Consider the following 15,709-nt stretch of genomic DNA (forward strand, 5'->3'; position numbering starts at 1 on the left):
AAAAGGGGCGGGGGCAGATAAAGGGTGAGGAGGAAAAGAAAAAAAAAGGGATCATGTTAAGTATTTTTTGAATTGCACTGAGTCATAGTGACACAAAGAGTTGGGCAGATTCTGCTCATGTACCCCAGTTTGCACGCTCTGTATGGATAATCCTGAAAACAAAAGATTTCCATTTGGAAAAGAAATGAAAGTGTTAAAGACACTAACAAATCACTACTGCTGCCAATGAGAGAATCTAAGCGCTGTCAAATGACAGGAAGATGTCTGGGTGTGCGTTTTGATGATTACTGGTGATTACTTCCTCTTCTAGCTGTAATGGGAGTTTGTGTGGCGCCCTCCCCTCAGCCAGGAAACATGAGAGTCTGCCCTGCAGGAGGTCAGTACACTGGTTGGAAACGATGAAAGGGGGCGAGGCATTTTCAGGCTGGAGAGCGGAACAATTTTAGCATTCCTCCAAATGGTAGGGGGCGTGGCCTCATGGTGATTTAGTGGAGGTTCAGGGAGGATGGCACGGTGGTAAAAAGGAGCCATCTATGAGAGGAGGTATGAAGAGGAAAGGGTGGCTGACTTATAGCTGAAAACCTTCCATGGGGGCCTCCTGCTGAGGGAAGAGAAACTGCTGGTTGGCCTGGTCCACCTGAGGGGCAAGACTGCTGTCCTCGTCCTCCACACCAAAGTAGTGCTCAATTAGGTCAAAGGCCTTCTGGTAGATCTCCTGGTTGTCGTGACTCTGGAGGAACTCTATTTTGTCAAGACCTGGAGAAACAAGGAATGGAATATCAGAATGGCTGTTAAACTAAAAAAACCAAACAAACAAACAAAAAAACCCAAACTGATTTTTTTAAAATTCAGCTGTCCTACGTTCTGCCTCTGGTGGTGTAGTATGTATGGCAGCCTTAGAAAAAAGCAGAAGCTTGACATTTTATTTGCCCTAATGGAGGAATTTAAGTAGCTGCCTCTCCAGAGAGTCTAATCCTGTGGTAAAAATCAAACTCTGGGCTGGACTGCAGCTCACCACAGTAATCAGTATTCGGTCTTGCATGTGAACCAATTTCAGGTTGTGTGGTTTGTTGCCCTCCAGCTCACAGGCGATCTCCAGAACAAAAGAATGAGTACTACTACCAGCTACAGATCATATACAGAAGACAGATGTAGCGTCCGTGGCTGCAGCTAATCCAGGCCTTAAACATGCATTCTTTCAAATGGCCAGCAGAGGGCAACTAGTATGGCGTCAAAAAGACTGGTAGCTTTCGTACTTTGTGACCTCAAGAAACTTTCCTGTTAACTTTATGGCCTCAATCATTAGTTTTATGCCTTTATGTCTTTTATGCCTATGAGGTTCATTTAGGGAAATATGGCCTCAGTGTCTGCCAAAGTGATAAAGCTACGAGCCTATCAGCACTGATCATCTCTGTCTGTGACACTGAAAGTGTTCCAATAATGCTGTATTATATGTAAACTGCATCAAATCCAAATCAAATGTTTTTTCAGCATGCATGTTTGTGTGCATTTCCTGCAGCATACCATAGGCTTCTTCGATGAGGCTGCAGTAAGGATTAACTCCGGTTCCGTTGTTCTCCTGTTTGGCTTCCTGTTCGCCCAGTCTCAAGATGTTTTCTAGTCCATTAAGAGCAACCTGAACAATCTTTGAGTCCATCACAGTGAGCAGGTCACACAGGGGCTTAATACAGCCCAGGTTCACCAGATATCTTTATGCAAACAGACATGGATAAGGCAGATGAATGCAGGTGATTCATTTATTTACTTTACAATTAAGTCCGAGTTATTCTTCACAGCTCTTTCACATTATCGCCTCACTTTCATGCAATTATACCTCCTTATTTTTCCAATCACCCAAATTCTACATGGGGATTTTCATTTCTAACAAGCTGTTAATTGATTTTCTCCTCAAACAGAAAACCCCATTAGACTCATCAACCAGCTGAAACCTTTTTTGTTCCTTGAGAAAACATTTTGCTGCAGAATGCTTTTTGAATCAATACAGTACTACTGAAATCCTACTTTAAATCATCTCTAAAAGTCTTATCATTAAAACCAGCAATTGACTTAAGCTACTCATCAGATCTGCTGATGTGATTAAATGACAATGGAGGGACTGTCAACTAAATGAATCTTGCGAAGCTAACCTGATCTGCTCTGGTGTTCCTCCAGACGTGGCATTGGTGATGGCCCAGGCTGCCTCTTTCCTGGTCCTGAATTCAGCTTTCTGCAGAATGTCAATCAGTACTGGAAAGATGTTTGCATCGATTACCGTCTGTGGAGGAGGATGAGAGATCAGTACAGGAGAAATACAAAAGACATTCAAAACTGATTTGAAATCATCAACTTGATACACTAGATAAAACTAACAAAAACGAATGTTATTTGACAGGGCGTTAGAGTTTTAGGAATCTTTAATATGAATGTTACAATATGACCAAAATACAGAAACTGACCAACATAAAAATAATTCTTCAATATAATCCAATCTTTGCACCTTGAATACAGTTACTGGCTAAGGTTGCAGTCAGTACAAGTTTAGTTAAAATACGTTTGAATTACAAATAAGGCACAGCATCTCCACTAAACAGCCACCCAGTGCAGCCAAACACACAGATTAAAACGGAGCTGAAAAGCTGTGACACACAAGACACTTGTTTTCTGGCCCCACACAAAAGAAGAAACCACTAAATATATAAAACACAGTTGACACTGTATTACAGCTGTGATTACATAAAATTAATCAACACTGTGTAATGCTGACAATTAAATCCTACAACATTCAAGCAGCAGGAGAACTAAATTTGCACCAGAATAATGTGACAGTCATGATCACAGTGTCTGAATCTAACAACACCAACCTATATGATTTAAGTAGACTAATATTAGCTGAACTACTGACAGTAAACAAGTGCTTTTTAAAAATCAGTTTCAGTTTTGACTCTTGCAGGTTGTTTAATTTGTTTAATTTGGATTAATAGTTGTAGTTTGTGTCTAAAAAAAATAAAAAAAAGTTTCAAAATACAAACTTCACAGATAGTTTGGCAAACACTAAAGTGCTTCCACAGAGCTTTTCCTCAGGTAAACTGAGAAATGAACTCAAGGTGCGATACCTGTATTTGTGCTCTGTTTCCTGCTGTAATGTTTGAGATGGTCCAGCATGCCTCTTTGCGAATGGACTCTTTAGCACTGCTGAGGAGGTGAAGCAGACAGGGCAGGGCTGAGCAGTTCAACACCACCTAAAAACAGCAAAGCAGAGGGTAAAACTTCACACGCTCTTTATAACATACCTCAGATCTTTGAACTGCATCACTTTGCAGCTGTAGCAGCAATTATTAACAAAGCAAATAGCATTTGAAACATTTGGTAAGCTGAGAGAAATATTAAGATGACACAAACGCCTCTTCAACATGCAACAAGCTTTGGAGTCATCAAACCAACTTCAGTTTATTATAGTCTCACCTGTGTTTGGATATCATCTCCTGTGACAATGTTTCCTACAGCTCTCAAGGCGGGTGAAGCCACCTTATAGTCAGTGTGCCTGCAGAAAGATGGGGTTGGGAAATATTTTAATAAATGTACAGGTCAAATTTACAGGTTCAGAAATGACGCACAGTAAAGCCTGATCTTACATGAGTAGTTCTACAAGGCGCCTGCAGACACCAGAGTCAATGACGGCTTGGATCTTATCATTGGGGCCGTCTGAGAGGTAGGACAGAGCCCAGCAGGCATCTGCCAGCAAGTCTGGGTCACTGCTAAATAATAGCCTGGACAACACTGGCAGGCAGGGTGACACCTAGACAACACAAACATAATGCATATGTATCATGACAAACAATGTGAATTCAGCATCAAACATAAATCACTGAGAGACAACATGGCCTGCATTTGTATAGCGCTTTTCTAGTCCATAGGACCCCAAAGCGTTTCACACTACATTCAGTCATCCACCCATTCACACACACACACACACACACACACATTCACACACTGGCGATAGCAAGCTACATTGTAGCCGCAGCTGCCCTGGGGCGCACTGACAGAGGCGAGGCTGCCGGACAAAGGCGCCACCGGGCCCTCTGACCACCACCAGTAGGCAAACATGGGGTTAGTATCTTGCCCAAGGATATTTGGCATGCAGCCAGGATGCAGCCTGGGATCGAACCACCGACCTTCTGATTAGTGGCTGACCTGCTCTGCCACCTGAGCTACAGCCACCCCATATGTCAAAATTTTCCCACAAAATGTCAGCTAGTACACAGAGCTGCAGAAACCAATGGTGCCACCTGAGAAATGTTATTGTAGAAGGATTCAAGAGCAAAACCATTCACATGCTGCAGCTGTGACCTGGGACAATCCAGCATCTAGTGTTGATCTGAATTGGTAAATACAGGCAACCTGACTGGTTGTGGGACACAGCCATGTGTTCCTCACACAGGCTGGCTTTTACAGACTTCTGTTTACTTTAGAATGTGTTTAACTTTTATCACAAGTAAATATTAGCAGCAACTTCCTGTCATATTCAACAGAAATGTTGCTTTTCTGAAGTCCAAATCTCTGAAACTTTTGAACTTATTAGAAGTTAAATGCATCTTTCATTTAGTGACCATAGGAAGACAATGCATAATGGAAAATTCTCTTCCCACTCAACATTCGATTTAATCTGATATACATTTCACTGGTATTAAATTAACTTCTTGTAGATACGTTTTTTTATGGTTTAGCCAGAAAACTCGTAATAGTACAGAGTGATCGGCTGATATAACAAAGAGCCTTTATCCGTACTTGAATGTTCAGCTTTGTCTGCATAGAAAAAGCAGCTAATTGAAACTATATTGACATGAATGACCCTAAGGCCACGAGAGTCTCCTGGGAAAACCCCTATAGGCACTCAGAGGGGTTCCTAGAACTTTGACCCTAAAGCAACTTTGTGTTGACTCGATGAGTGGTACCTTGTCAAAAGCAGGTGGTGGGTTTTTTCCTCTGCACAGATTAGACAGAGCCCATACTGCATTCCTAGTCATAGTCAGTCTAGTGGACTTTGTCAGAAGCCTGAAATACCAAAGAAAATCAAAAGCCCATTACAGGAAGTCATATTAGAAATTTGTCGCAGGGAGAAAAGCTGTAGGAAGGTTTGACTCAAAAGCAGAAATAAAAGAACTTACATTAATAGTGGTGGAAGGATGTTGCAGTTCAGCACATAGTCCCTGCACACTGCACTGTCCCCTGCAATATTACCGAGGGCCCACACAGCCTGAAGAAACAGTGAGACATAAAAATCTTGGGTATCGCAGAGTATGGAAAGATATTTATTACAGTGAACAATCTATGAACCGGTGCATTACTTGTTCTTGAACATCCTCAAAATCAGAGTTCAGCAGTTCTATGAAGATGGGCACTGCTCCAGCCTCAATCACCGTCTTAGTCTGCAAGGATGTTCCTGACGCAATGTTGGTCAGCGCCCAGGCGGCTTCAAACTGCAGCAACACGACAAAGCAGAGAAACAAGCATAGTGAGACTCATGAACTGTAGATAACAGCACTTACTATGTGCAAGAATGATGGCAATTCAAAACACTTTTCAAGTTTCTACTTTCTTACAGCTGGCTGGCTGCATCAACATAATCTAACACAGTGTCATGTAGGACTGATGAACTGCTCTTGATATTGTTTGAAAATTTTGAACCGGGTACGTTGTACTGCTGCAGCTGGGTTGAAGACATGAGCGTACAATTGTGTCTGTTTTTACAGTCATTCCAATGATAGAGACTCACAGATTATACAGAGGGAAATATTTCCACAGTTTGAAAAGATAAGACTAAGGAAGTTTTGACTTCTTCTCCTCCTATATCAGCACTGATGAGGCGATATTGTCTGAGTGGTGACACCTATCATTTAGGAGAACACTGCAATGGCTACCTCTGCAGTAAGGTCGAGCATAACAAGCACTATTTTCTGTTAAAGGCATCCTAAAAAGCAAAGTAGCATGGTTGCTACCAAAGACATGGTAAAAATCACATTTTTTGCACTCAATTCAGAAGTCTCTGTGTGTTCTGGAGGTTTAACACTGTATATTTAACAAATAAATAAATAACTGACCTGTAGTGTGCAGTTGCTGCTCTTCTTTAGGAACTCCACAAACCTCTCCACTACTCCAAGAGTGTTTATAACTTCATCAATTGGTGGGTTAGGCTCTGGAATAACAAAGAGGCAAAACTATATGTAGGCTTTTTTGTGGTCTATGGGGAACAGCACGAATGGTTTCACTCTTATGTAGAAGTACTCTCAGTACACTACAATGACTGGGTACCTTTGGAAAGTAATTTTCTGAACTTCTGTGTTGTAGCAAGCTGAAGCTCTGGGTCCTCTGAGAAAAGCATCTCTACCATGTCCCTGGTAATAACTCCTTCCTGCAAGAGGCCATGTACAAGCACTTTAAACACTTCACCCACTCACCACAGATTCCCTTGTTTACAATCCACAAGCTGGACAACAGGCTAAAAACTGCTTTACACAAACGTGATGTAAAAATGCATCTAGTCTGTGATCATCTTTTTGTCTATGCAAGACTTGTTAAAAAATAATGATCATTTACTCACAGTTACTGGAGAGCTGAGGTAAGAGTCCACCAGTGGGCTCTCTAACATGACCTCTTCTTCATTGAGAATGTCCACATTCCTCCGTTTGAAAAGCTGGGATTATAAAAAGCTGTTAAGAGACCTAAACACTCACATGCTGAACACAGACTACACAGTGACATAATCTCATCCAGGAGACAAACAACCTGATGAACTGGGAGTTTGTCACATTTGGTCTCATACCTGTTGTTCTCGTTTCTGTTTCCTGAGCTGGATGCCCTCCTCCTCTCTCCTGCGCCTCATCTCATCTGCATTGAGTGCTTTGTTCTTGTATCGGTTCATCCTGTAGTTATCCTTGGCCGGACTGGCTGACGGCTCTGGTTGGCCAAAGACACATCATGATTAAATCAAAAACCAACGTTTGCACTTAGAGACTTTTTCTTTTTTTCCATCCCTGAGAAACCAACAACTTTTAGTTATATGTCTACAACATGTTTTAGTTTAACCAGAAACAAGAAAGCTGAACGCTTTCCCTTCTCACTGACTCTTGTCACATTTGGTGTATCACTTGTTGGGAACCTTTTATTGCCCTTAAAAAGCAACACGACTACTATTATTTCATTTCACCTGTCTAACACCAGCTCTGCTCCACATGAGACCTCTGTGTGTGTGTGTGTGAGAACGTCTATGACGCTAAGAGCAGGAAAAGAAGGCGCCAGGTGACCATTCATGATCACAGCATGCAGTAAAGAATCTCACACTGAGGTGAAATGAGATGTTAAATGTCAGATGTTAAAATTGTATTATTTTATTCATAAGTACCATTTCAATAGACATAAATTGCATTTTTGAAAATATTTAATTTTATTTTACAAAGTTGGGCCAAACCTGATGTTGCCTTACACAGACTGATTTCACAGGTCTTTAGATGGCTTATAAATTCTACTGGCTTGGATCAGTACTTTGTATCATCAGATACCTGAAGGCAGTGTATTGACATAGCATCTGAACTGGAAGGTATGGATCCGTTCATTCCTACTAATAATAAGCTATGATGATGATGAAACAGCTGTCACACATGCCTCAATATAAAAAGACCTTGCATAAACAAGCTCATGAAAACCGGACAACACAGCCTAAAAATACACATGCACGGACGCAAAACCCCCCACACAGCCAACCTATTCATGTACCAGTCAGCCAGCCCAGAACAAACCTATTTATTCAGTTAAATCGCAGAGTTAGCGTAAATTGGTGCCCACACAGGCCAAACTGCCCATTCTCAGCATTTGTGCAGTCATGCCACCAGAACGGGACACCAGGCAGACCCCAGAGTCACATGTGAGCCTATTGGGGAGTGAAAGAGAGGTGGGGGACAGCACCGAAACCTGTCGACACCACAGAACGATGCCAACCTTGTGTGCCAAAAGCCCTCCACTGTAACAGTGGGGAGGTTCTGAGGTTAAATATCAGAACAAATGTCGGAAATTGAGGTCATGTTATGGTTTCAGGGGATTAGCACAAACCCCTGAAATGCTTCAGCACGTGTGTGCAGATGGCAAAGCCACAGGGATGGATGGCACACATGAACAGGTTGCAGCTGGATGCACTCATTTCTGCAATGTGTTTGTTTAGATTAACTGTGGCACAACAGTGCCAGAAGTCAAACGCAGTTTAGTTCAGCTCGAACGAAGATGTCGCAAAGTGAGCCTTTGGTGTGAGAGACGCAGCTATAGCAGAGGTCAGCAACCCACCTGTGGTTCGTGAGTCAGGGGTTAAAATTAGGGGTAACCGTAACACTATTAATAAATATACTATATATATTAATTTATCATCTCCCAATTACAACCATCACCTGTCTGTCTGCCCCCTCATCACCCACATGTGCTGCTCTTTTTTCTCCTGTTATTTGGTAGGAGCTAAAAAGGCTCTTTTGATGTTGAAGGTTGCAGACGCCTGATCTAGAAGAAGTAAAAGTCAGAGTAAGGCTTCTGTAGGTGAACCTATGGAAGGATCTAAAACTTCTTAAATTTCCAATATCTAGTGTGTTTGCAAACCAGATCATGTTGGAATCTACAGAGTTGTTGTGTGGAGCTCCTCAGGGCTCTGTACTAAGACCTATTCTGTTTTTAATATACATTCTTCCTTTTAGCCAGATAACACAGCAGTTTCCTGAAGTATCTCATCTTTTTGCTGACAATATTGCTCATTTAAGCCTGCTAAAGCTCATAAGCTCTCCGATCTGATTGACTGTTTAACCAACATTAAACAATGGTTGAACAATAACTGCTTATAGCTAAACCCAGCCAAAACAGAAACTTTGATTATTGCACCAGGCAGTGCAATATCTGATATTTAACAGCGACTGGGTGACTTAGGTTCCTCACAGAAACATAACCTTAGAAACCTGGGTGTTATTTTTGATGAAGCTTTTTCTTTGGAGGGACATTTAAATCAAATAGTAAGAACCTGCTTTTTTTCACTTGAGGAACATTTCAAAACTTAGATCCATCGTGTCAACAAGTGAACTCGAGATGATAATACATGCTTTTGTCTCTACAAGACTCGACTACTGTAACAGCCTGTTTACTTGTCTAAACAAGAAAGGGCTAGCTCGTCTACAGGTTAGGGCTGCCACGATTAGTCGACTAATCACGATTATGTCGACTATAAAAATCGTTAACGACTAATTTAATAGTCGACGCGTCGTTTGAAGCTTTGTAAGATCCCAAAAGACGCAGGAATAAGTAGTAGGATTTAAGAGTGTAATAACGAACTGAAACAGAAGATGGCAGCACTGCATGTACGAGGATGCCAGGTGCCGTTAAACTCCGAAGAAGAAGCAGTGTCCAAATTTAGGAACCGCATTCTCCTGTGCCCGCATTTGTAGGCCGATTACGTTACAGCAACACAACGAAGACTGTCCAAATTTGAAGACTCCGACAAATGCGCCCTTCATTTCCCCAGATTTGAAGGATGGATCGGGTGTATGCTTCGTGGCCCAACCTATCCCAGAATTCATAGCGTGTCCCTGCTCAGTTTCCAACAATGGTGGCAGCTAGTTAGTTTTAATATTACTCTTATTATTCTTTCTGGGTCACAAAATAAATGTTTAACATATTTTCAGGCGAGAATGTAACTGTGTAAACTTCAAATATCTGCTCAGTTTATCAAGACACCACATATTTTCAAAAGCGCTCCGACATTTTCGGAGACATCTGTTACCCACCAGCTCGATAGCTAACCGGGGTTCAAGGCTCACTAGAGCCGGTGGGGAAATCATTTTCAAACCCACCGCCGGCTTTTGCTACTCAGGTTAAATATGATAAATAAGTCACTTAGATAACTTAAAAATGTTATTGTTCAGCTTTTTGCAGTATTTTATTTGTTCCTGAGTAAATCGGTTTGGCTGAGATTAAAGTTATAGTTTTTACACAGCTGAACAAACGTCAAGCAGACAACTGATTATCAGAAGTGTGAGATGCTCGAGAATATACTCCAGTGTCCTGTTATATTTTAGATAGCAAGGAGCAAATGTCTGAGTTTATTAAACTCCACCGAAACAATCAGCAAGTTTCATTAAAATTTAATAAACTATCATCTTGTCTTTATTTTTAGTTAGCACATACCTTAAACACTTAAAGCTGTAAGCTAATGATAGATATATAAGAGCAGATGCGTGCTGGTGCAATAAGCTGTACGTTTTACGTCCAATGAATGCATGATCTGATTAGTCGACTAATTGCAAAAATAATCGGTGACTAGTCGACTATCAAAATAATCCTTTGTGGCAGCTAGAGCAGGGTGATATGACCAAAAATATTTATCACGATATACATTTGAAAATTTGCGATAACAATATAACTGACGATATAATTGACACTAGTCAAAATACTTTACAACTCCACAACTTTATTAGTGCAAAAAAAACCATCAATGTATTTTCACTTAAACAAGCAGCTGTTTTTTTTTATGTGCATTAAAGTTATATTAAAAACGTAACAGTGCAAATTCCTTGCTGACAATTTAACCAAAAGGCATTTCCAGTGGAAACTGGCCGACATATCCTCAGCATAACCATGTATAATATCTACAAAACTTAAAAAGAGGTTATACACACACAATACGGTAATATTATGTTGAAGCACAGTACGTATCACTCCGCGAGGCTCCTGACTACGACAGCTGTAATGCTCCGACAATCCATCAAGCGGTGCGGCTTCGTAGCTTAGCAAAGTCGTACTAAAACATTTGACAGATTGTCGAGCGCCGTGTACATAAAATTGTTTCGAGGTCAGTAAACACAACCAGAATTCATTCATAAGGCACATGGGATTATAAGGGGCACTGTCGATTTTCAGAAAAATCAAAGGATTGATATTAAGTGTGCCGTATTTTCCAAAAAACACGGTAATAACTAGGGCTGGGCGATATGACCCAAAATTCATATCTCGATATTTTTTAGCTGGATGGCGATATAAGATATATATCTCGATATTTTTTTTTTAAGCCATAAGTTAAGAACAAAAAGAGAGTTCTTAGTCACACTGTGTCCCAGATGTCACACAGGCACTTTTATTTACATACAGCGTAGATGTACATGAAGAAATTACTTAAAAATAAATTATCAGCATTTATTAAATAATCATGGTCCATAAATAAAAGAAAACAATGTTGTTTTTGTGCATAACAAAAAGCTCACAATTGTGCAGTCAAAATATAAACTAATAGACGCTGAGCATAATAACAAAGAGACAGATTTCACAGCTGCACCACGTCTCTGAACAGGTGCCATTTGTGGTCCTTATACACACACACAGTACGGTAATATTACGTTGAAGCACAGTACGTATCACTCCGCGAGGCTCCTCCCCGGTAGCCGTAATCCTCCGACAATTCATCAAGCGGTGCAGCTCCGTAGCTTAGCAAAGTCATATTAAAACATTTTTTGACAGATTGCTGAGCGCTGTGTACCACATAAAATCGGTTCGCGGTCAGTAAGCACAACCAGAATTCATACATAAGGCGCACAGTCGAGTTTTGAGAAAATGAAAGGATTTTAGGCCGTGCAGCTCCTCCGGGCTGCATGTCGTTAGCGCGGTTAGCTCGTTAGCGTGGTTAGCTCGCTAACACGTTGACGCCGTCCAGCCCCACGCACGGGACGATCCGCTGTAACTCGCTAACGGAGATTTTCCGCTTTCATCTTGTCATTGCCTGCAGGTGAAGCTATGGGGGAGGGGGAGTTGTGTTCAGTGAAGGAGAGGCGAGGCCGAGTAACGTTGCGTAGAGACAAAAGTGGACGAAAGAGAGGCAAACCTGCGGCTCCACAAGTATAATTATAACGTAACATAAGCTATATCGATATAAACGATATTGTCACATCTTATATCTCGTATGAAAATATATCGATATTTTTAAAAAACTCGATATATCGCCCAGCCCTAGTAATAACGATGGCCCGCTAGCATGCTCTACCAAAAATAGTGCTTTGTTGTGTATCTGACGGACGAAAGCCAAACCAGTTCCACACCACTGAAGTTGCAGCATTTTTACAAACCAATTCTGGTTCATCCGTTTCATTTAACGATTCGCTTTCACCCTTCTCATTCTGCATCGCCGCCATGTGCGTATGTAAACAAAGGCACTGCGCATGCGCGTTTTACCCATATTCTATCGAGATATTTCATTTTCCTATCGTTGCCCAAAATTACACTGGTATTGCCATGAACGGTATGATATAGCTCAGCCCTAGTGGCAGCCCTACTACAGGTTGTTCAAAACTCTGCAGCAAGGCTACTAACCGGCTCGAACAAGGGAGCTCATGTGACCCCTGTGTTAAAGTCGCTGCACTGGCTACCAATCAGATTTAGGTTCCATTTTAAAAGTCTAGTTTTAACTTTTAGAGCATTACATGGACCCCCCACCACACACACACACCACCTTGCCAATTTGATTCATACACATGCCTCCACTCATAACCTCAGGTCATCAAACCAAAACCTTTTAGTGGTCCCCCATACTCGTTTTAAAACTCGAGGAGACCGATCTTTCCAAGCTGTTGCACCCAGACTGTGGAATGCACTTCCCCTATTTCTACGGTGTTTGGACTCGGTGGAGACCTTCAAAAAGCAGCTAAAGACATTTTTATATCAAAGAGCTTTTAATTAGACCAGGGTATTTATTAACTATTGTGTTTTTACCTTGTAAAGCACTTTGTGACATGTCTGTGAAAGGTGCTATATAAATAAACTTTACTTACTTACACCCCACGTGACAGGCTTAATAGCTGCTGCTTGGACCGTTCTACAAGATCACCCTATAGAAACTCTTTTGCCTGACAGCTGCCATTTTGTGGGAATTAGAGCTTAAACAGATGAATGTTTCTCCAATCAGACTGTAGCCACCAGCTTCACCCTGTCATTCCAATACGTTCACTTTCAGGATTAACTCTAATAGGACCCAAAATTTACATGTTTGATTCAATAAGCACTGAAACAACTCAATGAAATGATAAGCTCATCAGCAAGGTGTTTGCTGAGATCACAGACAAAGAATGCCTTGCGGACAGGATTTAAGGAACTTCCCCACCAGTTTTGCTTTTCATACCTAGAACTTACATTCACCTTTTAATATACAGTTTATATGCGCAGGCACAGTAACTGTACTTCTTACCCCTTTTAGATATAGCTTTTTGAACACGACATACTCCAGTAACATTCACTGCAAAGTGTATTTATCACAGGACTGTATAAGAACAGTCTGGAAAACATGTTGTCACATGAGCGCTCTGTCTCATGAGCTCACAGTCGGCTGTGATGATAGCAGTCTGTCATCTACTTGCCGCATGGAATCAGTTAGCTCACATTTCCACTTCACTGCCGACTGACTGAACACAGGAATTAAATTATTATAAATATTTTTTACCTTATTATATAATTCACCGAGTTTGAAGAGCAAGGGTGAAATTACGCAGCTTCACTTGCTAATGAAGGCGCCAGCTACTGGAAAAAGTCAAATCACTGCCTCTCGAACACCACTATTTAATGTGTCACCCCAGAGGCTTTGATTTAAAACTTTTTTTTACGACGCTGGAAGTCTCTCACCAAGTTACAGTCGCCATATCCGCCAAACAGTAGCTACCAGACAGATAGAAAACGTTCATAATATAAAATAAACAGCAGTAGCGCTTTAAAGCGCCTATGTAATGTGATAACTGTAAAGCTACAGGCGGTTCCAAAACAAAACAAATAGAGAAAATTGACAACTCTAAAGTCGTATTTTATTCGATAACGCCGTTATATTGCCATGACTAATACTAACTTAAGCTCTAAGCTATACGTGCGTCTTCTCTGAAATAGTACAACGCGGTGCTAACGTGGTTAGCTGTTAGCCAAGTTTCCTCAAGTTGGCTAAAAACGGCACTAGCTGTTATCTCTGGTAAAAATTGCCTTAATGTGTCTAACATGATATACTGTAAAAAGGGAAACACTGTCCAAAGACCTTATAATTTGGAGACATAGCAAATGACTTAACGTAAAATAGCAACTCATCTTTCCTTACTACGTAGCAACGCCGACTAGCCACCTAGCTAACGAGTTAGCGTACTGGCTAAACAACAGTAACAGAATGAAGATTTCATAACCGTCAAGTCCGATGACAAAAGTGAATCTTAAAACCACTTTGAATACATGCCTATAGTAGGAACTTGCCAAACAGCTTACCCATTGTGTCCTATGCGGGTTTATTGTGCTAAGTTGTGAAGACGTGATTCAATTTTAAATCCTTTCCCACTTCTAGCTTTCCAGAATTTGCTCCGGTAAGCAATATGTCTGCCGGAGACGGAAACGTCAAAATATAACGTCGACTTCCTGCCACTAGAGGACGCCCCAGACCCACAAAACACGTCACACTCACGCACCTTCATTAACGAATGCCTTATAGCCAAAATATATTCAAAATGTTAAAAAAAAATTTACTACAGGATTAATTTCATTCTTAAAAATTTCAAAACAGAGAACCATCTGTTTATTCGTAGATTTGCCAGTCATTAAAGCACCACCGTGGTTGGTAGGGAAGGACATGATTTAGGGTTACAGTGCATCCTCCTTCCCAGCCAGCTGTTACTCACGTCTGTATCTATTTTACATACCCACTGGCATGTTTCAGGTAGCTCAATTTCTCTTGGATCTGCATATCCCTCTCTAGTTTTGAAATGCTATTTGACCCGCCGTGCTTCCCCAGTGTTTTCCCTAAATTGAATGTGACAGAGTAATACAGGTGAGGTTCATCCACGGTCAATTTGCTGGGAGCAAGTGGTGGTAAATTACTGCACTATATTGTGATGCAGTGTCCTCCTGACACGGCCCCCGAGGGGGCCTGCGGAGATACACCAGAAAAAGACTTTAGGGGGCAATGTTGTACAAATAAAGAAGTAATTGCTGCTGCCAGGCTTGCTCTTTTCCCCTATTAGAAAGGGCGGGGGAGGTCAAGTCAGCTGTAGCACAACTGAGATACTTTCCCATGATTACAATTTCTTAGCAGCTGTGAGCAAATATTGTTCATAGATTCCATGCTTTCTCAGTGTATCCACGGGCTCCGGATTGAGCTCCGCTTGGCCGAACCATAAGGGCTGAGAATTCACAGCCTTCAGCAGGTGTGCTGGCGCAGAGATGAAACAACTGCCGGCTGGATAGCTGCTTTCAACTGGTATCAAATAACACAAACACACAGGACCAATTTGTGCTACAGAGTCAGCACTGAAATGCTCTCAGATCCAGTCCGCGGGGCTGTAGCCAGGGCTCATCGAGTCTGATTTTACAGGGTCTCTTTTATGAGTTCTTTACCTTTCTCATTTCTAGACCTGCTGAAGCACATCATACAGCAGCCTACACTTCACACAGAAGCAAAGGCTATCCATTAGTCAATGCCACAGCGTAAGGAGAGCTTCTGTAATGGAATCATGAGAGCAAAGCAAGGCGTATAACGGAAGGATTTTAAACGGCGGTACATGGGGAACGGTGACATTTTGCTGGAGTCTCCCACTCACTATCACTTCCTAATGGAGACATAATAAGCACTGTAATCAATACACAATTTTTTTCCCATCCAAAATCAAAATGTTCTAAATTAAAG

General features: G+C 41.4%; 1 protein-coding gene across 1 annotated transcript; it reads right to left on the reverse strand.

The window, feature by feature from the left end:
• On the reverse strand, positions 1 to 14,420 carry kpna6 (karyopherin alpha 6 (importin alpha 7)). Its single transcript, XM_005745232.2, has 14 exons — positions 14,299 to 14,420; positions 6,821 to 6,954; positions 6,599 to 6,691; positions 6,310 to 6,409; positions 6,099 to 6,193; positions 5,346 to 5,477; positions 5,166 to 5,254; positions 4,953 to 5,052; positions 3,633 to 3,796; positions 3,463 to 3,541; positions 3,114 to 3,239; positions 2,148 to 2,275; positions 1,525 to 1,709; positions 1 to 756 (listed from the first exon to the last, which is right to left on the reverse strand). Exons 1-14 carry the CDS (start codon positions 14,300 to 14,302, stop codon positions 569 to 571), a joined length of 1,617 nt encoding a protein of 538 aa, XP_005745289.1. The 5' UTR covers positions 14,303 to 14,420; the 3' UTR covers positions 1 to 568.
• Positions 14,421 to 15,709: the final 1,289 nt, after the last annotated feature.

Source organism: Pundamilia nyererei, unplaced genomic scaffold (genome assembly GCF_000239375.1).
Source record: "Pundamilia nyererei isolate P.nyererei 1_Seehausen unplaced genomic scaffold, PunNye1.0 scaffold00156, whole genome shotgun sequence".
Taxonomy (NCBI): Eukaryota; Metazoa; Chordata; class Actinopteri; order Cichliformes; family Cichlidae; genus Pundamilia; species Pundamilia nyererei.